The sequence below is a fragment of the Sphaerodactylus townsendi genome, linkage group LG04 (assembly GCF_021028975.2).
Source record: "Sphaerodactylus townsendi isolate TG3544 linkage group LG04, MPM_Stown_v2.3, whole genome shotgun sequence".
Classification (NCBI taxonomy): Eukaryota; Metazoa; Chordata; class Lepidosauria; order Squamata; family Sphaerodactylidae; genus Sphaerodactylus; species Sphaerodactylus townsendi.
Window position 1 is genome coordinate 153,980,377 of NC_059428.1, and position 27,928 is coordinate 154,008,304.

The 27,928-nt window shown below is 46.2% G+C and overlaps 2 protein-coding genes across 3 annotated transcripts in view; one reads left to right on the plus strand and one right to left on the minus strand.

Annotated features, from left to right (window-relative positions):
- TMEM204 (transmembrane protein 204) lies at window positions 1-27,871 on the minus strand. The gene is made up of 3 exons (XM_048495007.1): window positions 26,773-27,871; window positions 15,910-16,065; window positions 1-1,977 (listed from the first exon to the last, which is right to left on the minus strand). Exons 1-3 carry the CDS (start codon window positions 27,050-27,052, stop codon window positions 1,733-1,735), a joined length of 681 nt encoding a protein of 226 aa, XP_048350964.1. The 5' UTR covers window positions 27,053-27,871; the 3' UTR covers window positions 1-1,732.
- Window positions 1-27,928, plus strand: part of IFT140 (intraflagellar transport 140) — a 69,125-nt gene that overhangs the window by 24,405 nt on the left and 16,792 nt on the right. The gene's annotated exons all lie outside the window — the stretch shown is intronic.

A 27,928-nucleotide genomic window follows, 5' to 3' on the forward strand; every position in this document is an offset into this window, starting at 1 on the left:
TACAGCGGAACTGACCGCATGGTCAATATTGGTTTTAATTTCACAATGTAATAATAATAATGGGATTATTGCAGTAATAGCAGAAATAATATAGCTTAAATATTCCAATATTTTTCATCTTAAAAAAAGCAACACATTGCAGTTTACAAGAGCACATTTTGTTTCAAGAAATAGCGGGCTTTTCCAGAAAGCAAACGAGGCAGATGGGAAGACAACCTGATCTTTTGGCCATATGAACTGCCCGAAGCCCCAGGGAGATGGTTCTCACAAGACATTTTAAAAGGAACTCTGGGAACTTCTTGTGGAGTGAAGGGTGGTGGGCACTTGAAGTCAAGGGGGCAAAAGGCCACTTGCCCAGCGCACAGAACGATAGCTTTCTACTGCATGATGTAGTTTTCAGCAACAGTTTTCATGCCCTGCTTCCGGGGATTCCAAACTATTTATACCCGGCCCTTGTGCTGTATTATTCTTATTCTGACTTAGGTGGGTTTTTTTTCACACTTAGATGTAAACAGAGTGATTGGCCTTTGAAAACCTTAACATATGAACCTAGCACTGATGACTGAATTATTATGTCTCTGGAGCTACAGAGGGAGGGGGATTAGGAGTATAAAATTAGAGGGCTGCTGTCTAGCAAGGTATCTGTGGGACGCATTAGAAACAAAGGCAATCAGGTTGAGGAGTGTGAATGTTTCTTGTGAACTTGAAGTGGCTTAAATGTAGTGGGTGTCTCTTTAGGGACCCCCTGTGTGTCTACTCCTTTGGATCTTTCCCTGTTTGTGCTCAATCTAATGCTTGGGAGAATTATAGTAAATGAATGCTACGTTGCAGCCTGTGCCCATGGATCTAAATCTTTGGAGGGCTGTGTATGGCCCACGGGCTTTGTGTTAGCCACCTAGTTCTTGGCCTAGAGGCTGAGTAGCAACTGTGGCTTACTCTTTTATTTGAAACCTAACACGTTGCCACTGCAATTCGCAAGAGCCAGCTTGATTCTTTTATGAAGGAAATTGTTCGGTGTTGACTGGGGGAGTTCATTCAAGACAAAAACAGGAGCACAACCCTCAAGCAGATGCATTACAGGAGTCTCAGAGTGTAACTGATAAAATTCACAAGATGTCATCCACTTCCCCCAGCAGCCTTTGCCAAGTTGTGATGCGGGAAATACCGCTGCAGCCACACTGTTTTTGCAATCGATCGTCAGTGCCCTTGAAGTCAGCTGGTAATCCCTGATAAACAGGTTGTGTGAAATGGAGCACAAAAGTGATTTTGGCCAAGCATATGCCTCCTTTTAGATGCCACTCATGTCATTGATTCCAAGGAAGGGTCATTTTTGTAGTTATGCTCTTAACCTTGTTCTTTTCTCGGGATAACCTTCTTCAAAATAAGGGATTGAACTCAGAATATTGGATTGCCTCTTCCACCCCATGTTCCCACAATTCGGCCAAACTAATTTTAGTCTTCCACAGTTTCAGTCTCCTTGGCCTGCACCTGACGTTCCATCAAGGTAGTTGATCTGTTAATATTTTTACACTGTACATCATTGAAGAGGGTGGTGTATAATATACATATATATGTTGGTTTGGGCCAGCCTGTTAATAATGTCAGGCCTCTGTAATTGGAAAGTGAATTGTCATGTCCCCGCTCTTCAATGTTTAAATTACATGGCATATTTATGTAAAGCGATCCATTTGTAAATCTTCCCTGGTGAGCTTCCCCTCTCGCGCATGGCTTCTCAGCACGGTGACTCAACATAGTCGTTCTCCAAGCCACGCCGGAAACGAGCCGTCAGGGTGCGGCTGATGACGATGACTCGGGGTGCCATGCAGTCCTCCCGTCGGTGGATGATGTTCCATATGAGGATGGCGGCAGCTGCTGTGGCCAGGAGACACGCCCCAATGTTCAGGTAGCAGGACCAGGACAAGCTGGTGTAAGGTCCAATGCGATAGAACGTCACCATCCCAATGACCAGCACGAAACCTGAACAAAAAAGCATGGAGAAGGAAATGAAGGATGGGTATGTTTCCTGCAGTGCCTCTTGTGATTTCATGAGCCCCCAGTTACAAAAAACCTTTTGCACTCTTGCCCATAATGTGTATTTTTTGATTACCAGTAGCGGCCACGAAATCTCCAGATTCTAGCAGTAAACACTCACAATTTTACAAACCTAAACATTATTCAGGTTGGTGATGGGTTTGGGCTCTGTGGGTGTATTCCCCCTTGAATTATTGGCAGGCCACATCACGCACTCTGGGCCAGTACAAATCCTTTTTTTTCCCCTTTTTAACAAAAGGATGCAACCGTCTTAGCAATTGTCATGGCTAAAAACTGCCCACACTTGCAGCTTATGATATGAGCTGTGTCCATTCACGAGCATTTGAAAGGCCTCAGTTGTTTGGAGGAAGATCTGCAGAAAGAAGAGACATTATGGAGTGGGGAAATTCCTCCCCCCCCCCCTCCCCCCGTGGGAAATGTCTAGATAGAAGAATTTGCCTCACGCTGAGTAATGGCAGGAAAACTTCTGATATCAAAGTGCAATCCTAGTTTGTATTTCTGTGGCACATTCTTCCCATGGTCTTGATGATTACTGCAAACATCTAGAATCCCACCACTGCTTCCCGCTTCGTGTGTATCCTAAATATCCGGTTATTCATTTTCCTCAGATGAGGAAACTGAGGTGAGGGGATTTGTCTAGCCGCGCAGGAAATCTGTTTTAAGGGTCAGAGGTAGAGAACCTATAGTCTGTGGCCCTGAAATGTTCCAAAACTGAACTCTTTTCCCTCAGACTGCGCATCAAGTGCAGCACCCTTCCCTGACTGACCCCTGTGTGATAGCGGTTAGTATCTCTTCCTCTGCTCCACCCGCTTTTATTAACTTTTAATGGAAGTAATTTATAGATCTAATTAGCCTGACAAGAACACTATACAAAAGAGGCAAATACAGTCTGGCAGAATAGGAAAAAAAATCTGGCTTTCCTTTCTCTCATAAACACTTCCTTAACCACCACCACAACAGAAGGAATTCACACAGACAAAAGGTCCCCTTCGCAAAAGGGGAGCAGGATAAACAAAGGCCAGTAAACTGACATAAAGATCTGCAGATACCATTTCCCTTAAATTGGTGTGCAAGGACAGGTCAGCTGTGAATAAGCAAGAATCTCTAAGCATTCGCGTGCCCGTATTTGTGGGATAATGGGATCGTTGTAGAATGTTCCCCCACACCAACAGACTCTAATCCAATCCAATCCAATCCAAAAACCTTTATTAGGCATAAACCAGAAGTACCATACATTCCAAGTACAAAAACAGGATCATTGTACCAACAGACTCTCTTTTCCTATCCAAAAACACTAGGGGGGGGGGGGGTCACTTGGAGCCTGATAGCTTCTGTTGCGAGGCTACTGGAGAGGTTAGCAGCTGGAGGGGCAAATTCAGCACCTCTGATGGACAAGCTGTTCCCCAGTTGCTAGGCCTGAGTCGAGAAAGTTATGTGCTGGGAGTGGCAACAGAATTTTCTTTTTTTGATGGGGTAGGGGGGTGGGAGGTAAGCTGGCACTTGCCCTCTGTGTTGCCCCCTTTGTGTAGGTAACTTAAAGCCTGTCCTTGGCCAAAGGGCTCTCAGGCTTTGTGCAAGTAACATAAAGCCTGTCCTTGGCCAAAGGGCTTTCAGCCTTTGTGCAGGTAAATTAAAGCCTGTCCTTGACCAAAAAGCTCTCAGCCTTTGTGTAGATAACTTAAAGCCTGTCCTTGGCCAAAAGGCTCTCAGCCTTTGTGCAAGTAACGTAAAGCCTGTCCTTGGCCAAAGGGCTCTCAGCCTTTGTGCAAGTAATGTAAAGTCTGTCCTTGGCCAAAGGGCTCTCAGCCTTTGTGCAAGTAATGTAAAGCCTGTCCTTGGCCAAAAAGCTCTCAGCCTTTGTGTAGATAACTTAAAGCCTGTCCTTGGCCAAAGGGCTCTCAGCCTTTGTGCATGTAACGTAAAGCCTGTCCTTGGCCAAAGAGCTCTCAACCTTTGTGCAGGTAACTTAAAGCCTGTCCTTGGCCAAAAAGCTCTCAGCCTTTGGGTACATAACTTAAAGCCTGTTCTTGACCAACGGGCTCTCAGCCTTTGTGCAAGTACCATAAAGCCTGTCCTTGGCCAAAAAGCTCTCAGCTTTTGTGCAAGTACCGTAAAGCCTGCCCTTGGTCAAAGGGCTCTCAACCCATGGCTCTCATCCTGTGGCCTGATGCTGGCAGAACCAGCAGCTGCCCAGGTTGTCCTTGTGGCTCCCCATCTGTTTTAATTGTGAATGGCTGATTGATTTGACTTTTAGGCTGCCCTTCCTCAACAGGCTCAGGGCGGCTTACAATAAAACGACATTAAAACGATAATACAGTGCAATAGAGTCTCTGGCGCCACATATTCCCTTTGAGGAATAAAATATTTCTGATAAAATACCATTCCCATCCCACAGGTATTCCCATTGTTCATACATTCAGAAGGGGGGGGGATGAAATGGGGGGGGAGGGACAACAGCAGAGGAAAGAAAAAGGAAAGAGGAGGCCAGATTGCTTTGGGGAAGGTGGCTGGGTTAGATGGGGGCGCGGCGTGTGTGTGTTAATTTGTTATTGTTGCTGTGTATTTTTGTTGTGTCGGGCTCCCAAGGTGGGAAAAATCAGGATAGAGCCACTGAAATATTGTCTCCAGTGACATTGTGCCTGATCTCTGTGCTGAGTATTTCCGTGGAATGTAAAGTCTTGTAATCACAGGCCCCTCTCCTGGATTGCTCTGTCTACTTTCTTCCAATCTTTGAATTCTTTCCCTGTGCAATGTGAGCCTCTAAGTGGGCACCAAACAAGCTTTTTTCAAGTTCTCCAACTTTTCATCCCAGGGACCAATTATTCATGGGAAGGCGGGGAAAAAACCCTCTTAACCAAAGCTTCCTTGCCGAAAATAAAACTACTTGTGCTAGCAGGACTGTTTCCCTTCACAGGACCTTTGCCTGAACTCTTGCTGTGAACAGCAGCGAATGGATGAAAAAAAACCCAGCCCTTTCTATGTCGGGATCCCAAAAAACGAGGCCTGTGCCACAGCAATGCTAAACGTGCATGGAGAACGTTAAAGCCGCTCTAAGCCAAACACTGACTTTGAAGAACTGCTTAAAATCTAATCCAGAAAGCTGAGCCAGACGATTGATTATAGGAGCAATCAGATTACTGATTCAGAATTCTCCTGGAGACAGGAACATCTGACTTTCTCTGTGCCACAATATGGTGTCTCATGTGCTGAATATTCTGGAGGAAAGAGGAGAAAACATGTGGCAGGCCGGCTGCAGCCCTTGTACAAACGGACACAGGCTCTGCCGGACACCTGCGGTGTGGCCCTTTACACATCAAAGACAGCAAGACAAATGACTGTTGGGAAAACCTTGCCTAGGAAACCTTTCTGTTTCCTCCAGCAGACAGGAGATTCTTCTCAATGCTTGCAAGCAGTGCAGAGACACAGTTACTGTACGCTGTTTTTTGTCCCCAACACCTGGTATTAAGAGAGAGTGTCTGTAGCGGTGGAAATTCGGTGTAGCTATTAGCTCTGACGACAGGGAATCCACTACTGTTAACGGTCATAGGTTTAAATGGCAGAAAGGGCTTCATGCCAATCTGGTTCTGCGGCGTAGAGGTGTGTGGTGGTTTGGTTTTGCTTTTTGTTTCAGTTTTTATCTCTCTCTGCAAATCGGGGGGGGGGGGGGGGGCCCTTGGCTATTTTGATCCGTATGAGTACCATTCCCTGGGGAGCAGCAGTGAAGAACGCCTGCTGCCTTCAAGTCTCCATGGTTTTGGTCATCAGTGCAACCCCAGTCATAGCTAACACCTTTCAAAGTGCTTTGAAATCAGTCAGTTTAGAAGGGCGCATCTCTCTTTTTCATTAATTTACTCATATTGGTTGTAGACCAGAACTGTAAGCGACCACAATAATAAAAAAAAGGCTTACCAAACACCTTTTCTGGTGTAGGATCGCACAATCCAGCAGCTGATTCTTTGCCTTTCTCAAGGCAGTGTGTAAATTATATATTGCACGAAAGCCTTATTTTTTATAGGATTTTTCATTTGGAGGAAATCTAAGGTGAACTTTTACCTTCCAAAGTAAGAAGGGAAGTTGAGACTATGATTCATACACAATTGCAGTTCTCCATACTAGTTACGTTAGGGCAGCCGTGGCTCCAACCCGTAGTCACCAAAGCCCTTTTAGAGACTATTTTGTCAATTTGAAAAAGGTTCCACAGAGGCTTGATGAAGCATGGGGTGGACCAGGAGATCTTGTCCCCTTTGCGTTTTTTCAAGTGCTGGAATAGCCCCGATCAGAAGAGAACCTTGCAGCATTTTTTAAATGGGCAACTTCTCCAAATATGCACTGGCAGCTATGGGTTGAGCCTGTGGTTGCTGTCACATCTAGTTTGGCCCCTTAACACAAGTCATTCCTTGGTTTTCAACCATTTTGCTTTTCCTTTAAAAAGCCGATGAACAGTGCCTTCATTTTCCTCAGTGACTGCTAACATATCTTGGAGGAAGAAAGCTAAAAGCCATTTATAACTGACTTCTATGCATGTGTTTTATTTTATACTCAGATTTTTTTTCTGTCTAATTTTTTTGTATGAAAAAATAAGAATGGCCAGAAAAATATTTTAGTTCGGAGCAGCAGTGACGCAGTGATTAAGAGCAGGTGTACTCTAATCTCAAGAACCGGATTTGATTCCCCACTCTGCCGCCTGAGCTGAATATGCAGAGAGTCCTTCCGAGGATCAAAGCAAGCATCAGCAGAGTCCACAGTGTAGTGTAGTGGCTAAGAGCAGTTGCACTCTAATTTGGAAAACCGGGTTTGATTCCCCACTCTGCCGCTTGAGTGGTGGAGGTTTATCTGGAGAATTCAGATTAGCCTGTACACTCCCACACACGCCAGCTGGCTGACCTTGGGCTTGTCACAGTTCTTCAGAGCTCTCTCAGCCCCACCTACCTCATAGGGTGTTTGTTGTGAGGGGGGAAGGGAAAGGAGTTTGTAAGCCCCTTTGAGTCTCCTATAGGAGAGAAAGGGGGGATATAACTCCTCCTCCTCCTCCTCCTCCTCCTCCTCCTCCTCCTCCTCCTGCTCCTCCTCCTCCTCCTGCTGCTGCTCCTCCTCCTCCTCCTCCTCCTCCTCCTCCTCCTCTTCTTCTTCTTCTTCTTCTTCTTCTTCTTCTTCTTCTTCTTCTTCTTCTTCTTCTTCTTCTTCTTCTTCTTCTTCTTCTTCTCTTCTTCTTCTTCTTCTTCTTCTTCTTCTTCTTCTTCTTCTTCTTCTTCTTCTTCTTCTTCTTCTTCTTCTTCTTCTTCTTCTTCTTCTTCTTCTTCTTCTTCTTCTGTAACTTCTATGGCTAAGAAGTTTGTGTGTGTGGCACAACAGAATCCCCTGTCTTAAAAATCCTACTAAAGGCATAACTTTTATTGAGAAGTGTGGAGTTTTGCCACCCATAAAGCTACTGTTCATCAGCAGTGGTTTCCCAGATCCCTGGCAAAACTGGGCAGCCCCTGGGTTGCGTTTGGGGTGCTTTTCCGTTGGGGAAGGAAACAGATAATGGATTTGTTAGGAGGAATTTTGGAGGGAATCATGTCAGCGGCAGGGCGGGCCAAGTAGGAAGGGGGAATGTGAACTTACATTTGGGATCAGAATGAGCTTCCTGTTTGAATGGTCCTGGCAGGAAGCCAGCTCCATTTTATAAACCTTTTGAGCAAGCCTTTATCCATCTTCTGCCATCGTGTGATGTCTCTCTGCGGCGTCTGTCTCTCATTAGAACGCGATATCGTGGCGGAACATAACTCTGGAGTCTTGTCATGTTGCCAGTAGGACAGTAGCGGGGGTCCCTACGGAGCACCTTAGAGCACAGTGACTTTTCTGATGCATTCTGCACAGATGCTGGATTCTTTCAGCTCAGTAAAAGAACCATTGGCATAGAAACGTGTCATGGTGCTTTGCATGTCCAATCGAAAGTTGAGAAGTTTTGTTTTAACCCTGCCAGCAAAACCTGCTGAATAAGGAAGGGTGTTTTGTCAGGGTGTTCAAAATGACCCAAGCTGCGTTGGGAGCAGTTTCCGACGCACTTTGTGTTCTTGGCGACCGCAGCGTCCGAGGATTAATTGAAGAAGAAAATCAATGAATGGAGCAAGATGTTAAAAAAAAAAATAAGTGTGTCGTCAAACTGAGCACTAGTGATTCTAAAAAGGTGTTGCTTTGTTTGTGTTGTTTTGTTTGTATGTTAATATATGTCAGTGGCATGGAAATGCCGGGAAAAACCATTGGAAGAGTGTGTTCAGTTGCTGAACATTATATGTAACCAACTCCTTTCCTCGGAATAAGTTCCTTAGGATTGCTCTGTTTGTGACCAGGGAGGTTTATATTTTTGTCCCATGAAGCTACCATAAGTTCCTTCCTGACTAGTTAAGTTTACCTGATCAGTTGCCACATCCATTCCTTTTATGGCTTTACACATCCCCAAAGGAAATCATCCAGCATGGGGAAAAATGCGGAATTCTGGGGTTGTATGAATCAGCCCTAACTTTAAAAGCAGAGAAAGCAAATGGCTAGGTGGCTTCAGGGAGAGGACGGCCCTTTAAGGTCTGAAGGTGGCATTTGTCACCAACCAAGGCTTTTCCCCTGGAATGGCCGCTGCTCTGATCCACGTGGTGTGTCATGGGTCTATGTGGGGCAGGGGAAGAAGAGGAGTTTGGATTTATACCCCACCTTTCTTTCCTGTAAGGAGATTCAAGGTGGCTTACAAGTTCCTTTCCCTTCCTCTCCCCACAGCAGACCCCTTGTGAGGTAGGTGGGACTGAGAGAGCTCCCAAGAACTGTGACTGGCCCAGGGTCACCCAGCAGGAATGTAGGGGTGCAGTTCACCAGATAAGCCTCCGCCGCTCAGGTGGACGAGTGGGGAATCAAACCGGTTCTCCAGATTAGAATCCACCTGCTCTTAACCACTGCACCACGCTGGCTCTCTGGAAGGTCCTTGGCATACCTGAATCAGCTCTACAGGCCTTGCGTTACTCTCTCTGCTCTAGAGTAAAACTTAGATTCCATCCTTATAGAAACTTAATTGACAGGTCATGCTTCCCCTCTCCTCTTTCACACCTGTAATCTGAGTCACATAAGGAATGTGGCTTTATCCTTCTTGGTCCGCTCTGGAGCATCACTCTCCCACCCTGGCACCCTTATAAACAAAACCAGCTTCCCATGTTCACCCCAGTCCTTACACAGCAAAGGCTGTAGGTCCTAAATGTTCACCCCAGTCCTTACACAGCAAAGGCTGTAGGTCCTAAAGGCTTCCCTCCCCTATTCTATATCTCACTTCCTAACTGGGGGAAAATGTCCTTTAGTTTTTACCAAAAGAAATAGCATTCTTGCTAGGGCCCCTGCTAGGTACAAGGAGGAAAGGACTTAATCTTGTTTGTCCAGTTTAGCCAGTTAAAACTGTGTGGGCGGGGAAGGGTTAAACTGCTCTATTGCCGCCCTGATTTGTAATAACGCTCCTGAGAGATCTCCCTGCTTGTCATGTAGTTGGGCCATAAAATGTATTTTGCCCAGGTCAAATGGATTATTATTATTATTATTATTATTATTATTATTATTATTATTATTATTATTATTATTATTATTATTATTATTATTATTATTATTATTATTATTATTATTATTATTATTATTATTATTGTAGATTTCACAGCTGCCAGATCTTTAGCTGGTTGTTGGCCTTCACTACAATTTGAGCCTCACCCAGAGGCCAAGGAAGTTGTAATGTATCGGCGTAGTATTTGTGCGGATCCCATCAGGGCTGCCTTCTGAATTTGACAGATGTTAATTTTGTCAATTCGAAGATGTTTCAAGTGCTGCCCTAGTGTTTTTGGGATGGCGCCCAGCGTGCCGGTTACCTCAGCTGGTTTGTGCCATAGTCGCTGAAGCTCGATTTTCAAATCGCGATATCTAGTGACCTTCTCGTGTTCTTTTTCAATGACCCTGCTGTCACCGGGGAGTTGTTGTTGTTATTTATTGTTGTTGTTGTTGTTGCTATTGTTATTGTTTTTTATTATTATGGTAGATTTCACAGCTGCCATATCTTTAGCTGGTGGTGGTAGTGGTGGTTATTATTATTAGTTTTATATACCGCCCCCCACCTAAGGGCTCAGGGCGATGAACAACAGTTTAAAACATACCTAAAACCATAATTTAATACATCAGTATGTATAATACAAGAACCCATACAAATGCAGATGGCGTCTAGCTGCCCCCCCCCCCCCCCCCGTGCCCACGGAAGGCCAGATGGAAAGGTAGATGTATTTAACCAGGCTGGCCAAATGCCTGGTGGAACAGGTCCGTCTTACAACCCTGCGAAAACTCTGCAAGTCCCGTAGGGCCCTGATCTCTTTAGGGAGCCTTTTCCACCAGGTAGGGGCCAGGGCTGAAAAAGCCCTGGCCCTCGTAGAGGTTAGCCTGATCATTTTGGGGGCAGGGATCACGACTAGGTCCTCCTCTGATGAGCGGAGGGGCCTAACGGGGCAATCTGGGGAGAGGCGGTCCCTCAGGTATGCAGGGCGGGTTTAATTAACTTGTCTGGGAGGGTTTAATTTCAGGGGAAGAAATTTAACTGAGTGGACTTGACAAAGACCAAGAATGTTAGGTGGACAGGGTACAAGTCGCATCCAGCAGAGCCGTGTGCATCTGATAGCTGACCTTACCCTCGCTTTTTATCGTCCTGTGGGACACCGCTGTGTCCCTTTTGCAAAGCGGAGGCTTTTGTGTCTTGCAGCGCTCGGTCCCATCTAGCTGTGTGAGCCAGCCAGGGCTTGTCCTCAAAGCAGTGAGCGTAAGAGCCAGAATCGTTTGGTCTCGGGCCTTTAGCGTAACATTAATCACTCCGAATCAGGCATCCCTCTGGTTTCCCCCTCCCAGCACTCAGCGCTCGGGATTTCAAGGTTCAGCTTGCATAACAGGTAACAGCAGGCATTTCCTCCTCCTGTGTCGGGATATCCTGGCGTCCTTCAGTCTCTCTCTGGCTGTGTTTAAAACGGACTCTAGCACAGGAAAAAAAAAACACCCTCGATCTAAAATTAGCCGCCTTGATAAAAGAAAGGCACACGGCCCCGTCCTCCGTGCTGTTTGTCAATGAAACAACACATCTAAACAGGGCCGGGATGCATTTCCTCTCTGTGGAGAACAAGGGAGGTGTCATTTGGACAGCGCAGGGGTTGGATCAGGTCGGCAGCAACAGTCCCCTTTCAAAGGACTGGGAAGGGGCAGAGATATCTTAGTAGTGTACCCCACAGGGAGCATTTGTGTAGGAGGTTTGTGTAGCATGGAGGGCTTCCTCTGACTGTATCCTGAACTGGAGGCGCTGGGGAGCAGGGGTAGAAGTTTGAGCATAAAAAATCATGGGGAGGAGGGCTACTCTTTGCGGTTTGCCAATTTTGGGGAAAAACCAAGGTGTAGATGTAATAAATTGCTCAACACTGGAAACGTAGCCACCAGAAACTCTGCTGCCAGCACAATCCTATGCAGAGTTACTCCAGTCTAAGGCCACTTAAATGAATGGGCTTAGACTTGGAGCAACTTGCTTTAGGATTGCCCTGTTGGTCTCTCCAGCTGCCACCACCCTTTCTGAGACCGACATGGAGGTTTCGAGATTCAGAGCCAGGGCTAGAAACACAAGATGGATGTTACCAGTTTCCAAAATATGAGTGACGCTCCTGGACGTGGCGCAGTAGTAATTCCATATGGATTCTCTGACTATTAATTAGCTGGAACTGCCCTTCAAATGGAATTGTAACGCCTACGTGCACTGGGGGAAGGGGAGAGAGTTGGATTTGATAATGACTCTGCGTAAGTAGCCAAAATTACAGTGGCCTCCTGCTGGAAGAAGGCACTTTAATATGATTCCTGAAATGGGAATATTATAAACAGTTGAATGGAGATCAGAATTGCAAATGGTGCTGTGTAACGTTGACCAGGTTTCGTCATGCAAATGCTAAAAAAGTAAGACCATTCATGGTATTTTCTCTTGGGTAATCTTTGTAAAACATCTTCTGCAGCTGCGTAGCTAAGATTCCACGTTGAAATATCTAAATACGTTCCCGCCATCCTAATTATAATGGACCAAAGCAGGAGCAATGCAGTTAACGTTTGCGTGCTCTTTCCTACCGTATGGTGTGTGGCTTTGTGGATGAGACACCTATTCACTAGCCATATGTAGTGCTTGCATTAGTTAAATGAACCTGAAATACTTTTTACAAGTTAAGGAAGGGATTGCTTCCTTAGAAGAGTTCACAATCTGTTCCCTGTGACTTTGGGCATGAAACCAAATTGCTGCATTAGTTGTTTGAAAGGCATCTTGATGGTTGTCTGGTTAAATCCCAGCCTTGCCCACGAACACAAACTGGCAGAATCCTCGAGAAGTAAACTATCCCTCCAGATGGTTATCCAGCCTTCTGAAAAGAAGCTGCATCTACTCAAGGCAGCCTGTTTTGTCAAACCCCCCCTTTTTGTAATAAATAACAGTTTCCTAAATAACAGTTTCCATTTGTGCTCAAAGCATATCTAACCCTACAGCAACCATACATTTAAAATTTTTAAAAATTAATATGCCATTCGCCACCTCAGGAAAAGCATAGAATCAGCTGCCGAATTGTTCAATCCTAAATAGAGTTATACCCGAAATGGTGTTTGGTAAGCCTTTTTTTTATTATTTTGGCTGCTTACATTTCTGGTCTATGACTGCAATGAATAAATGAATGAAAAAGAGAGTTGCACCAGCATGGTGTAGTGGTTAAGAGCATGTGCACTCTAATCTGGAGAACCGGGTTTGATTCCCTGCTCTGCCCCTTGAGCTGTGGAGGCTTATCTGGTGAACTAGATTAGCTTGTGCACTCCAACACATGCCAGATAGGTGACCTTTACTAGGATTTATGAGACCATATATTTCATAATCTTTCTCATGATCGTTACAGACCAAACTGTTATCAACTACTGGTGTTCTGTTGGAATTTCTTTCCGCTTCCAGACTTATGCTAACATCATTCTAGCCACAAAAATAAATTGGTTAACCAAAACCACATGTTTCTAGCATGTATCCTTTAGGATCAATGTAAGTAGATAGAGCTGAGGAGTCAGTGGGAAGGTACAACCTATTATAATTTTCTTAGGAACAGAAGTTAAGTGCAGAAACTCAAAACAAAAGCACAAATGTACTAACTTCCTTTTTCACATTTCTGGCACTTGTCTGACTGCCCAGAAATTTTAGCCAAAATAGCCAGTACAGTGAAGATGAAAGACAGCAGCCATACTCAAGAGAGATTACAGTGTGCTGAATCTAAGGTCGATTCCCCACTTAAAAAATGAAACTAGATACAAAGCGGGTAGGTTTGAGCACGTGCCTTTTGAGCACAGTTTCAAGGTCCCCACTGCAGCTTCTGCCCCATAAGTGGCAGCAACGCAGCAGCCAGGCAGGAGTCCCCACTGTCAGCGGATCAAACGCGTGATCCGTTCAGGGGCTCTCCTGATTGGCTGCTGCATTGTGCTGGGGCGGGGATTTTTTTTATTATTTTCAAACTTGATTTGAGCTCTATTCATCTACAAAATTTGGGGCCAAAGGTTTTAAGTTTTTAAAGATCCCCCTCCTCCCTGAAGACCCAATCAAGCTTATCACACCCTTTTTGGCATCTACAAAATAAAACATTGCGGAGAGGTGTTCTTATTCTACCAAGTTCATCATATTAATCAGCCAATCTGAGTCATTTGATGACCAGGTAAAAAACCTATCTGATCTATACCGATATATTCATTATTGCTGCTTTTATACCATTAGATGATATAAATATGTTAGTCGGTGTAATGAAGTTGGTCTGTAAGATGAGGGTTTGGAATCATCCCTCTCAGATTTTAATAGTCATATAATATAAACTTCTGTTCTATTTTGAGCAGGTTTCCCAGTAGAGGGGAAATTATATAGTTTTAAGTAAATACAAAACTAGTTCTTCTTTAAATGTGACTTGAAAGTTCATTAGATAGTCCACCAGCCCAAGATGTTTTCCCCAATTTTAAATTATGTATTTCATAATTTTCTCTAAATGAATAGGACTATGTATAAATTGCCAGTTTTCCTCTGTCAGTTGTGGGAGCCTAATCACCTTGAAACAATCTTTAATATTTTAAAACACGATCTGTGACTTATAACTTATTTTTAAAAATTCAGTAGTTGATTTTTTTTATACTTAGAATTTCCTCTGCATCCCTGTCAGTTTCTCTGTTAGTAACTGGACCAATTGTTTATCTGCTTTGTTGCCAAATTCAAATTGTAGTTTGTTTTCCTTCTAAAATGTTATTATTACACTTATCTACGTAGCCTTGTTGCAAGATCAAAGGTCCATGCATATATACTTTAGAATTTTGCCAAACCAGCTTAAAATTACTCTGTCCATTATCATTAGTTTTAACGTGGTCACTTCAGAATTTCAGAGCAAACCTCTATTATTTTCCATCTTAACCTATATTTGGCATCTTTTATTTTAAAATCAGGCAGAATAGGGGCATGACCTGCAAACTGGTCCAATTTTAACATTCTTAAAAAGGTAACGGTCATTACTGGTGGAAGCACCGGGTCGTTAGTGACCCAAGAGGTGAGGTCACAGTTTTGAATATGAAGTTAGGTGACTGTCAGAGGGGACGAATGATTGGGAAATTACTTCCTTACTGAACCCTCCAAGAGGCTACAAGCTCTTCGCTTAAGGGCACCTTACCATGCCCACTTTTAATTTAACTGCCAGCTCCAACCTTGGCAGACACGCCAAGACGTTTTCAAATACCCAGTTATAGACAAAGGGCGGCTGCACAACCTCTTGCAAATGGCATGGACTCTTTGGTATCTAGAGTTTTATACCGCTCCTAGAGGATGGGGCGGTATAAAAGTTTAATAAATAAATAAATAAATAAATAAATAAAACTTTAAAACTTAAGAGTTGTAAGTGGCCAGTTTTCAGTTTCTGGGTGTTATGATTAAAGAGGACTTGACCTGGGGCATTCAGACTGCCGCAGTGGTTCAGAATGCCCAGCAGAGACTGTATTACCTGAGACTTTTAAGGAAGCAACAACTGAATGAAAAACTGCTGGTGACCTTCTACCACTTTGCTATAAGAGTGTCTTAACATACTGCATCTGTGCATGGTTCGCCAGCTGCACAGTGGCAGATAGGAAGGCGCTCCAAAGGGGGTTCACCACTGCCCAGAGGATTATTGGCTGCCCTCTCCCCTCTTTGGAAGAACTGTATAATTCCTGCTGCCTAAACAAAGTTCAGAATATTCTGAAGGACCCGTCTCATCCGGCATCCTCTCTTTTTGAAATGTTACCATCTGGCAGACGATATAGGATTATAAAAACAAGGACAAATGGGCTCAGAGACAGCTTCTGTTCTAGAGCTGTGGCTATGCTGAACTCCATGGTTTCGTGTTGATGTATTTGGGGCTGTGCAGGGACGGGTGGAGGAATGGGAATGTGAGGATGGGGTGTGAGGTCTGAAATAGTGTGCATCGGGGAATGCTGTGCGTGCACAATGACAATAAATCCTTCTTATCTTCTTATCTTATCTTATCTAAGATCTCCCTTCTGCATCAGACCCACCTGCAGGGTCTGTCTTGCTCAGCCAATTTTGTCTTCTATCAGGAAACCGGTACGTGTCGCAGGTAGGGGCCTAAATACCCCCTTGCCCCCAAAATGAATCTTCTGGTAACTGCTGTGAGCTTTTAATTTAACAAAACTGGGAACTTCCTGCATCATGTCCTCAGTTGCCCGGGTTCAGATGGAAGCTTTTGTAAGAGAACTCATTGCATTTCCAGTTCTAGACAGAACCCTTCCCCCTTTTATTCCACTTACTGGCAAGCTGGAACACCGCAGCGATGGCTTCCTCCCACCACTGGGTATCCTGGGAAATGATGGGCAATTCCACCAAGCCCAGCATGAAGAGGAGCTGACCAGCGGTCAGAGCGACGGTGGCAATCATGTTACAGGCCCGCATCATGTCAAACTGCACTGCAAAGGAACAGAAAGCGAAAGGGGATCACATTAGCGTAAAGGCAGAGGAGCAGAAAAGCGTTCAGAATTGCTTGCCCTGAAACAAAAATCCTGCAGAGTTGCTGATTTTTTTTTTTTTGCAGAACAAACATATAAGCTCTGTTGCCGTGAAAATGTGGTCTTGGTCTTTGGTCCATGACCGGTCCTCCTGTCCTGCCATCTTGAAAACACTTGCCCTCCTTGGTATTACAAGCTGTTTACGCAAAACAGGAAGGAAAGGTTCTGCAGGAGAGTTGTGTGTGTGTGTGTGTGTGCGTTTGTACCAGACAAAGCAGGTTAGCATGCTCTGGATAAATGCAGCAGTGATACCCAGTTTCAGTAAAATGACCAGTTAGCTCAGTTATGGCATGGTCACAGCTAAGGGCCGATTTTACATCATAAGATAGGTCAGATACAGACGCGCCAGAGTCTTGAAGCACCTTGAAGAATTAAGCTGGATGAGATTCAGTTGATGCAACGGTGGTTGGAGAAAAAGCTGCCACCACTGCCTCTCCTGATGCCTGCAAATGAACTCCGGGGCATGCGCTGTCCAATTCACCCCCAGTCTTCTGCCCGTGGCAGTCTGGGCATCACCCAGCCTATTGCATACCCTCCAGCTCCTTCAAACTACAGAGCTGAGTGCCTAAACAAGAGGAGGGACAAGATGCTGAAGAATGACTCTGTGATGTCTACTGACCCATCATTCAACACAGGAGGAGGAGGAGTTTGGATTTATATCCCCCCCTTTCTCTCCTGTAAGGAGTCTCAAAGGGACTTACAGTCTCCTTTCCCTTCCCCCCCTTCCCCTCTCCCAATCACCTAAACTGAGAGGTGAGTGGAGCTGAGAGAACTCTGACGAACTGTGACTAGCCCAAGGTCACCCAGCTGGCATGTGTCGGAGTGCACAAGCTAATTTGGTTCACCAGATAAGCCTCCACAGCTCAAGAGTCAGAGCATGGAATCAAACCCAGTTCTCCAGATTAGAGTGCACCTGCTCTTAACCAACAGCGCAACCAATTGTGTCCTCACAATCCTTCAGATCTGCTTGGAATCCAGTAGGATCCCTGAGTCTCCAAGGGTGGACAATCCTGACGGGTCCACCACCCCACCTGAGGAAGCTGCAAGCTCAATCTGCTTGCAGGAGGTAGGAGTTCAGCCACAACAAGGGTGCAAGATTCAGCCCCACCAGTTGGATCACCAGCTCATAACACACCAGTGTGTGCCTTTTTCCACACAACACGGGACAGTCTCCTGGTTATCATGATACCCATGAAGTCCTTGATCTGATGATGCGGCCTTGGCACCCTGAGGACGATTGTTTTTGAGATCCAAGACCACACCACTTAGCTGAGGCAGGGAGGTCACACATTTGAAGTACAGAATGCCAGTGTGATACAATCTTATGCCTTCAACTTGTCATATGTAGATATTTTAACATAGTTTGTAGTATTTATATGTACAACTTATTTCTAAAGGTGAAGAGTGCAGTCTGCTCTCTGGGCAAGCATGTGTAAGTCAGGATGGGCATTTGACGGGCAAACCGTTACACTGGATCGCATTCACTGAAAAGTTCTGTGTTTTGCCTTATTTTCCTTTCTAACCTGGCGGGTTTCCTGTTTTTATGCTCTTCCTTCCTTTCCCTCTAGGCTTTGTAAGTGTCGCCGTGCCAGCACAACATCCTATCACCCTGCTGTTCACGAGCAGCCATTCCTTGCCATGCAGACGGGACTGCTGAGGGTCGGTTTCACCCCCACAGTTTTCTGACACAGCTAAAGGCTGCCATTTCTGCATTCGACTGCAAGGTTCACGCAGCATATGACACAGCCCAAAATTCCCTATTAAAAGCCATCTTGACAGGGGAAACCTTTCTACAAGTCCATTTAGAAGTTAGTCCCCTTCAATGAAGGTTTATTTTCTCTTCCCCCCCCCTTTTTTTTCATTTTTCTTTTTTGTTTTCAGCCTGATTATTTTCTGTTCTTTTGTCTTTTGGCACTCAGGAATAAATGTTTGTTTTAGCGCATGAGTGAGAGAGCTACAGTACAGCTTGAGCCCAGGCCACTTTAGGGACTTCCTGCTTCCAAGCTGCCCTGAATCCTGCTGTCTGTTTCCTCTGACCGCAGTTGTGAAGTGAGTAGTGACCAGAAACAGGGCTTTCTCAGAGGTGGTTCCTCCCTCCCAGTTGCCACCTACTTTATTTCATGTTTGGATAGCAGGCCCAAACATTTCTTTTTATCTGAGCTTTTAATTGAGTTGCATCTTTTTTTAAAAAAAAAACTTTTTTCCTGGTCTGCTTCTAGCCATATTAAGCTGTTCGGTGGTGTTTGACAGCTTGTTTTTATGCTGTTGGTTTTATGATTCTGTGGTGTTGTTCATGCGAGCCTTCTTGGGCAGGTCTCTAGAAAGGGACCGTACACGTTTGCAAAATCGATAAAAAATAACGAGTGGTTTTCTGCAACGTCGGTTTGTAATTTTTTTACGGCCGTAATAGTATGATTGTGGAATAATGGTGTTTTTTTTTTAATCGATAGCTTCAGCTAATGCAGTTGCAGAGATCCAGTGGCATCTTAAAGACTGATAGTAGTTAGTTCCTGAGTCAGAGCTCACTTCCTTGGGTGTAAAACATCTTTCTCCCAAGGGAAGAACAGGTGATAATTTACAGTTGGCAAGGAGTGCCCAGTTGCTGGCTGGCATCCATGGGAGCATTCTGGGCAGGGCAGTGGGTGGCATGCAGGGTTTAGGGAGGAGGGAGCTGTAGCGAGAGCCAGTGTGGTGTCGTGGTTAAGAGCAGATGGGTTCTAATCTGGAGAACTGGGTGTGATTCCTCACTCCTCCCCCTGAGTGGCAGAGACTTATCTGGTGAACCAGATATGTTTCTACACTCCTACATTCCAGCTGGGTGACCTTGGGCTAGTCACAGTTCTTTGGGGACTCTCTCTGCCCCACCTACCTCACAAGGTGGAGAGAGGAAGGGAAGGGAGCTTGTAAGCCACCTTGAGTCTCCTTACAGGAGAGAAAGGTGGGGTATAAATCCAAACTCTTCTTCTTCTCCTTTTAGCTTTTGAAGTCATGGTGTGTCCATGACCTGCCTTTGTCAGAGCCGAGCGTAACATTGCTTTGGGTTGCGTTCAGCTATCAACCAGGGAGTAATGAGTTCCTTGACGTGATGAAGTCTTCTGTCTCTTGAGCTGGGAATGGGATAATTGTCTTTACGTGCTGGTTATCACAGCCTGTAAACTTCTTAGCCTGTTGTCCAGAGTTGTCACATGGACCAAGGCATTGGATGGGGCCAACCTTCTGGTTGTGGAGTTAAAACAACAACAACAAAACTTGCTTTGTCCCCTGCTTTTATAGCTTAAGTGAGTCGGCCCTAGTTAGTTCTTGGTTGGGAGACCACCAAGGAAGTTCAGGGTTGCCAAGGAGAGGCGGGCAATGGGAAAGCACCTGTGAAGGTCTCTCACCTTGAAAGCTCCAGCATCGGTGTCAAACTCGCGGCCCTCCAGATGTTATGGACAACAGTTCCCATCATCCCCTGCCAGCATCATTGCCAGCGTCCCCTGCCAGGGGATTGCCTTAATTTAGCTGCAACATGGTGGCGCTTTTCACCCCCAACTCAGTGGCCCCCAGAAGCACATGGGCTCATGGGGAGTTCATTACTGATATGTCTCCTCCTCCTAACCATCAGCGCATGTCTACGCTTCAGATCATCGTTTGGGGACAGTCCAGGGCTCCTGGCCCAAGTAGCTCACTTTCAGCACGGTTGTCGCCATTTGGAAGCAACTGTGAGCCATCAGGGGATTCTCCCCCTCCTTTTGCTTTGATCAAAGACACAGCTGGGCTTTTGGGAGAGACCCACCCATTCCTTAAGAAGCCTGGGAATGTAGCATTGGATGTATGTTTGTTTTGGAAAGGAGACACTAGTGAGGAACGCTTCCAGACATTGTTCCCGAACGCGTGCATCCCCTTTTCTGAAAGCCCACGTGTGCTGATTTTTTCCCCTCTTTCAAAAACTTCTGATGCTTCTCAACACATGCCAGACTCTTAAGAGCACCCGGGTTTTTTTTTTAAATGAGAACATCAAAATGGAACGCAGCTTTAACAACAGAGGCATGGAGCAAAGCATCATTTTTCACACAGGGGTGGGGGTCCCCTGGGGGGCCAAGCCACTGGTTATGGCATTGCATCACTGTGAGCTACAGTCCTCCCTGTGACCTTCAGGCTAAAATGATGCCTGTCTGCTTGCTAACAAAGGCCGTGTCAGTCATTTGGGGAAATTTTTGTGGCGAATTAACCTTCCACTTAATTTTCCTGCCACAGGTTGAGAGAGATTGCTCAGTTCTCCAGTGTTAGAAATCCAGTCCCATGCCAGGTACAGAACTTTGCCAAGAAGGGGTGGTGAACACTTGAGTGTTTTACAGAGGAGGTGATTGCAGGAAACATAGGATCATAGCATCATAGAGTTGGAAATCGCCAGACAGGCCATCTTGTCCAACCCCATGCTCATTGCAGGATCAGCCTACTACAGTATCCCTGACAAATGTTTGTCCAGCTTCTGCCTGAAGATCACCAGTGATGGGGAGCTTACCACCTCTGAGAGCAGCAGTGGCGCAGTGGTAAAGAGCAGGTGTGCTCTAATCCGGAGGAACCGGGTTTGATTCCCTGCTCTGCCGCTTGAGCTGTGGAGGCTTATCTGGGGAATTCAGATTAGCCTGTGCACCCCCACACACGCCAGCGGGTGACCTTAGGCTAGTCTTCGGAGCTCTCTCGGCCCCACCTACCTCACAGGATGTTTGCTGTGAGGGGGGAAGGGCAAGGAGATTGTCAGCCCCTTTGAGTCTCCTATGGGAGAAAAAGGGGGGATATAAATCCAACCCTTCTTCTCTTCCTCCCTAGGCAGCTGATTCTACTGCTGAACAATTCTTACCCTGAAAACATTTTTCCTAATATGCAGCTGGTAGCTTTGTGCCCAGAATTTAAGTTCATTATTGCAAGTCCTCTCCTTCTGTCCAAGGAACAGCTCCTTGCCTTCTAGTGACAGCTTTTTAAATACTTGGAGCGATCATGCTCCACAACCTTCTCTGTGTGCATTTGGTTGGACCTTTTGGAGCTATATGGCTTGGGTTGATTAGTTATTAGTTTAGCGGTCAGTCACGGGGGTGGAGCTTGCTGGCAGTTTGTCATCTTGTCTACTTTTAATCATTGCTTAAAAATGGAAAAAAGAGAGGGCAAGAATTGTTACCTTTGGTTCCTTCTTAAGTTATGCGGGGAAGCCTTAGTTCAGTTGCAGTGTGGATCTTTCCTGGGCCACAGCAATCATGTGAGAAGTTCCATTGTTGGAGGACTGTGGTGTGGGGAGGGGTCTGAAAATGATTTTGTCCTATGAGCTTTTCATATCACCCTGCTGCCAGTGCCGCAGGAGAAAGGAGGCACGTGGCTGTCATTGGCAGGATCAAACCTGAAGCATCCCGTACCCTAGGTCAGGAGACACCTGAGTGAAAAACACACAAATTTGCATTCCCCTTGGTTTGCTAGGTCACAAAGGAGAGATGCAAGATGCTTGGAGAGCCAGCCTGGTGTAGTGGTTAAGATCAGGTGGGTTCTAATCTGGAGAACCGGGTTTGATTTCCCCATTCCTCCACCTGAATGGCGGAGGCTTATCTGGGGAATCAGATGTGTTCCTGCACTCCTACATTCCTGGTGAGTGACCTTGGACTAGTCAGTTATCTTCAGTCTCTCAGCCCCACCTACCTCACCAGGTGTCTGTTGTGGGGAAAGGAAGGGGAATGGAGTTTGTAAGTTACCTTGGGTCTCCTTACAGGAGGGAAAAGTGGGGTATAAATCCAAACTCTTCTTCTTGGTTGGGGCAGCAGCTGTGCATTTCCTAGCACGGCTGTTTCTGGTCCAGACCCATGCATGGTGCACTGAGCGGTTGCGCTTCTCTGATGGGACTCATGCAGCCGGATCTCCCGCACGCTTAGCCATTAACGGGGCTTATTCTGAAGGAAGGCGCATAAAATTTCAGCTTTCTTCTGGACCAGATCGGTCTGGCTGGTCCCCAAATCCCCGAAAGGGCTCAAATTCTCATTTCCTCCTTCATTATGTATAGTAGACCAAGCAGTTACCTGGTTATGGAAATAGTAATTTGATTCTGAAGTAGATGAACATGGGTTTTATGTAGTTAGCCTCCCTGGGGAGAATGATTCTCTGCAAATGCCAGCTATTCAGATCAGACAAATATTATGTCATTCCTGCAGGGTAACAAAATTAAAATGATCTCCTTGAGAAATCTAATTATGCTGGTCTTCTGAAGCAGATGTCTGCATTGGAGTCTTTTGTTTAGTTCAAGGGTGGTTGTTGTTGTTGTTTGACAGTGTCAGGATTTATTATTTTATAATTCGAGCTGTAATGTATTGGCCAAAAGTTTGCTTTTGTATAGGACCGCTTTGGATCCTGATGTATCCCACAATTTCAATATAATGTGTTTGTGGAGCAAGACCACATATCGCAGGCTTCGGTGGGCTCTTAGAAGGCTTCTCTGATCGTGGCTTTGCATAGGTGTGTTTAGACCGTAGCCCAGTCTGTGAACTGCTAACACCGAAAGGGCTGATCCGAAACCCCAGCGATGAGTTGCGTATCCACAAATTGGGAGAAATTAAATTGTTGTTTTCGGGGTCAGAGTTCGAAACAAAGACGTGAAGCGGCTTGAGACAGTTTGGGGAAAACTGTCCTCGACAAGCTCTGCACATTAAAGAAGAAAGTGATGGCATTTAGCCCTTTCTGGGGAAGAGGTTGGAAAGCTTTCGCTAGGCAGTAAAGGTTCTGGGTTGTTAGGTGAGCAAAGCCTGTTTTCTGCACAGGCAGGAAGAATTCCTGGCCAAGGGAATGCACGAACAGTGTAACTGTTCAACATGAGTGGCAGAGTCTCCTTCAGCAGTGGTGTAGTGGTTAAGAGCAGGTGTTCTCTAATCTGGAGGAACTGGGTTTGATTCCCTGCTCTGCTACTTGAACTGGGGAGTCTTCTCTGGTGAACCAGATTCGCTTGTGCACTCCGTGCCAGCTGGGTGACCTTGGGCTAGTCACAGTTCTTCGGAGCTCTCTCAGCCCCACCCACCTCACAGGGTGTTTGTCGTGAGGGGGGAAGGGAAAGGGGTTTGTAAGCCCTTCTGAGTCTCCTTACAGGAGAGAAAGGGGGGATATAAATCCAACTCTTCTTCTTCTTTGGAGGTTTTTAAACAGAGTATGGATGAACATATATTGGGAGTGCTTTGATTGTGTGTTCCTGCATGGCAGGGGGTTGGACTTGATGGCCCTTGGGGTCTCTTCCAGCTCTATGATTCTATGATTCCTAGAGGATTTCTTTTTTTAATTGGAGGGCAGCATGGAATACTGAAGGCCTATGGCAGGGTGCCGCCTGCCCGTATGCCTTCCTTGGGGCGTGGTGCACTGCTACTTCATCTGGGGCTGTCACCTAACTTTCTTCTTTCCTTGTACCTTAGATCTGCAACTGGGCGTGCTCAGCTATAATTTCCACACACCCTGCATAACAGGTGGGGAGCTGGCATGTTATGTAGGGATACAGGTACAGGATTGGATCCTGCCTAACTCTCTCTGCCTAATCCACCTTTCAGGGTTGTTGTGAGGAGACAGCGACAGGGAGGAGAAGGGTGTAAGCCGCTTTGAGTCCTCACTGGGGAGAAAGGTGGAGTATAAAAGAATTAAATACATTGGCTAGATACATATGGATGTAAAGATGACCTACACGCCTTACGAGTCTGCAGAACTGGGACCCTGCTGCAGCGATCCCCTGTAGCCTCTTCTGTCTTGGAAATTTGTTCTGGTCTCCATGAAGACTACAGGGCCCTGGAGAATGCGACCAGTAATAGCCCGGCCTCTATTTTGAGCATCTGCTGGGTTTTGCCTGGCTACTTTCCAGGGCAAAATATCAAAAGACATGGCTAATGAGCCCTGGCATTGTCTGAGCTGCTGCCTCTATAAACAGTCCCCAGTCTCTCGCTCCCACACAAGAGACCAGCCTCTGGCCTCACGCCTCTCCCCGCCCTTCCATATTTCAGCCTGAAAATGTACTTATGTAAATCATACAGCGAAGACAGACAGGTGTTTATATTTAGCCCTTCTGAGAGTCACGTACCCATCATTAATACTGCAGCCACTCCCCATCTCTAAGCATACTTGACCCCACCAGTTCCAATAAGGCAAGACCTCCGTGCCTCTTTCTCTGGGAAATGGAATTTCTCATTCCCCCCTCGCCTCTTTCCTGTGTCTGTAACATTCCCTGAGAATCTTCCGAGGCCCCTGCTCCCATACCCCCTTCTTTAATTTTCCTTGCTTCCTTGAAAGGGCCCAAGTGCTAGGAAAAAAAAACTTTAGACTGCATTATGCCTGAACAGGATTCCTTTGCGAGTGAGTCTGGGCCGTCTATCGGTTTGTCTACAGCACTCATTGTAATATTGTCGAGGCGACCTGGTCTCTGGCTATCAGCTTCTCCTTCCGAGCTGCTGCGGGAGCTGCCCAACAAAGGGACCCTTGTCCCACTCAGCATCTCCCGCGATGAGTGATTCCTTAAAAGGGGAGGGAGCTTTAGTGAAATTCTCCAACTGGGTCAGTCGGGGCCTAGAAAGTGTTCACAGGCAACTAAAAGAGCCAGCGATCAGACTACAACCAGATCATAGTTTTGGTGAATACATAGGGAGGTTGGCCACAAAATAAAAGGTTGTCTCAGGTAGAATCGGCTTCAGGTAGCGTAGAGTTGGATCCAGTCTGTGGTGCCAGATACAAAAAGGGATGTTAGAGAACAAATTCCACATGAAAGGGCTGCCGGGAAAATAATGTGTGGCCCATAGCCAAGGATGACAGGAAGGTGTCTTTACAGATGCAGTTTTATCAGTTAACAGCCGCCAAAATAATTATTTGCAGGAGAAAGTGCGCTTACTAAGATGGGAATGCTGTAGTTGTGATTAAAAGTACCAAAATGTGTACTGACGAAGGAACATGCATCTATGTACAGTATGTTACCTAGAATACAAGGGCGAATGCCGTCTTGCAGAGGTTTCTGTTTTATTTTGCAAGGAAGAAATTGCCTAGGAATTCGTGCTCAGAAAAAGTCAGTTGGCTAGATTATACGAAGGAGGATTCTAATATAATTTGGAAATGTATAAATGTGGTAGCTTTGGAGGCGGAGAAGTCTGTTTGTGTGTACCCGTTGGAGGTAAACAGCATAATGGATGTATCATGTCCTACAACTAAGAACTGTATGTAATCGTTAATGAAATTGGATGCAAAGAATTGGCAGCCTTATTGTGCTGAACCCTGGATGGACCTAAGAAACATTGCCAAGGTGGCTCCTTCTGCTGGGAGTTTAATTATTGGGTGCAGGGAAGTCTGTGGTGACAGTTGATAGAACCATAGAGTTGGAAGGGGCCATCCAGGCAATCCAGTCCAACCCTCTGGTTAATGCAGAGCGTCCCTGGCAAGAATTTATTCAGCCACTGACTGACAACGGCTAGACCTGTTCTATCCCAGATATAGAACTTTCGCAAGAAGGGATGCTGGACTTAGAGATAAAAGAACGTTGAGTGTTTTGCAGAGAAGAAGGTTATAAGAAGCATAGGATCATGGGAGCGAAGAATTGGAAGGGGCCATACAGGCCATCTAGTCCCAGCTCCTTGCTCAAGGCAGGATCAGTCTAAAGCATAGGTGTCAAACTTGTGGCCCTCCAGATGTTATGGACGACAGTTCCCATCATCCCCTGCCAGCATCATTCTGGCAGGGGATGATGGGAACTATAGTCCACAACATCTGGAGGGGCGTGAGTTTCACACCTGTGACAAATATTTGTCCAGCTACTGCTTGAAGACTGCCAGGGAGGGAGAGCTGACCACGACCTCAGGCTGCCGATTCCACTGCCAAACTATTCCACTGCGCTGCAAACATGTTTTCTTAATATCCAGCCGGCACCTTTCCGCCTGTATTTCAAACCAATTATTGCAAGTCCTGTCCTCTCCTGCCAACAGGAAAGGAACAGCTCCCTTCCCTCCTCTAAGTGACAGCCTTTCAAATACTTCAAGAGAGCAATCTTGGCTTAAGCCCCCTCTGGTACCCACCAGGCGAAACCTGCCTGGACGGATTGCCATGTGTTTCCCCTGAAATGTGTGCCTGTGCCTTTCTGCCGTCTGCAAAACGTTTGCCCACCTGGTGACCTAGGAGGATGTTTTCTGCAGTGGAAGACCTGCAGTGGAAGGAGGGGGAGTGGAAAGCCTTCTCCTTTGGAATGATGGCATTTGTAACCCACCTTTCCCCATTGTTCATTCCTTTTCTCCTTCAACCTCTCTCTGTTGCTTTTTATCACGTGAAAAGATACAGGGGCCTTTGCGAAGCCCAAAAGACTCATGGAAGACTGATTTTTTTTGGTCAGAAAAAACCAGCATGAGGGGAAAGGATTAAGAATCCTGTGTTGGTTTGCAGGCCCTCCGGCCCCGTTTTGTAAAATGAGACAAGTCAGGGACCGACTGCACCCTGTGTTCTTGGTGTGTTTGGGGTGGGGGGGGAGACTGTAAACCTGAGGGCTTGTCGAAGTGTGCTTACACACCTCTTCTGGGTTGTCACCACCTCTACTGATGCCCTCTGAGAAATAACGCTCAACACCCAAGAAGAACAAGAAGGAAGACTTACATTTGACGGTGCTACGAGATTCCTGGAACCCTGCTGGCTCCGAACCCCAGCCCAAAGATTCGCACTCGCGCTCCTCCCCTTGCCCGTGCCTGGCACCTGTGCCCGCGCCTCCTCTTCCCTTCTCTGCAAGCCAGCACATCTTCCACAGCCCTACACTGCGCTTGCGCCCGTCCTCCAGGGTCTGGTATACCCAGTTGGGGGTAAAGGCAGCGGCGTTGTTGAGAATAAGCGAGACCAGAGCCACCAACACAGCTGTGGCGACCAGTTTCTGGACAGTCATAGCTGACTGTCATCGGCCTGTGGTGAGCCTCTCTTTAGAAGATCCAAGAGTTCCCGTCAGCCGTGGCACATTGACTCGGACCTTCAGACAGAAGGTGGGCACCAAACGGAGTTATGAATGGCTAGAGAACATCACCGTTCATTCTCAAAGTCAACTCCTAGGATGTTTCTGAGTGCACAAAGGTGAATGCTTGTCTCAAACAGGGAAAATCCATAGAAAAAACCAGCGGGGCTGTACTTTCCAGAATATCGTCTTGCGCTTTATCCCCCTTCTTGCACTTTGAGCAGAGCCAACCTGGCGAAGAACCAAAAGGCAAGAAGGTGCATTCTTTCTGGGGCAAATGTTGACCGGCAATGTTGCAGCGTTCTCGAGGTGACCGGCCGAAACAAAGGCACTTGCAAATTCGCTCGGCCTTAGTCTTCTGGAGCGCAGGTAGCAAGGCAGGCGAAGATTCGTGTTAAGTAGGGATGGCTCAGAAATGGTTTGGAGCTGTAGGATTCAGAACATGTCCCCTCAAGTGCAGCAAAATCTCTTTCTTAAAGCTGAAGCAAATCCTGAGCGAAACAGCAAGTATCCCAAAGGAGCCCGGGACGACCCAGCGTGTTCCGAGGAATCCTATTCTGAGGAATCTGTGCTGCTCTGGCTGCACTCTGAATGGCACAACCGCAGCCGGAAAGCCGAACCTCTGCTGTGAGGAAGTTTTTTCCCCCATCAATGGAGAGGAAATGGTTGTTTTTTTGTGGCTGTTTTTGGTGAGCCTCAGGGTGTAGCCGTCGATGGCAACAAACAGAGCCACTGCCACGGCAGTCAGATGTGAACAGGATGTGTTTCCTGAAAGGAAAAGACTAGGAAGGTTTCCAAAGCCCAAGTCTCCCT

Bases quoted from the DNA above. Each gene is read 5' to 3' on its own strand.
- TMEM204 (XM_048495007.1), bottom strand. From the start codon at position 27,052: ATGACTGTCCAGAAACTGGTCGCCACAGCTGTGTTGGTGGCTCTGGTC. The intron at 16,066-26,772 runs GTAAGTCTTCCT...GTTCCTTTGCAG, and splicing joins ATCTCGTAGCACCGTCAAAT to TGCAGTTTGACATGATGCGG. The intron at 1,978-15,909 runs GTAAGTGGAATA...TTTTTTGTTCAG, and splicing joins TGCGGTGTTCCAGCTTGCCA to GTTTCGTGCTGGTCATTGGG.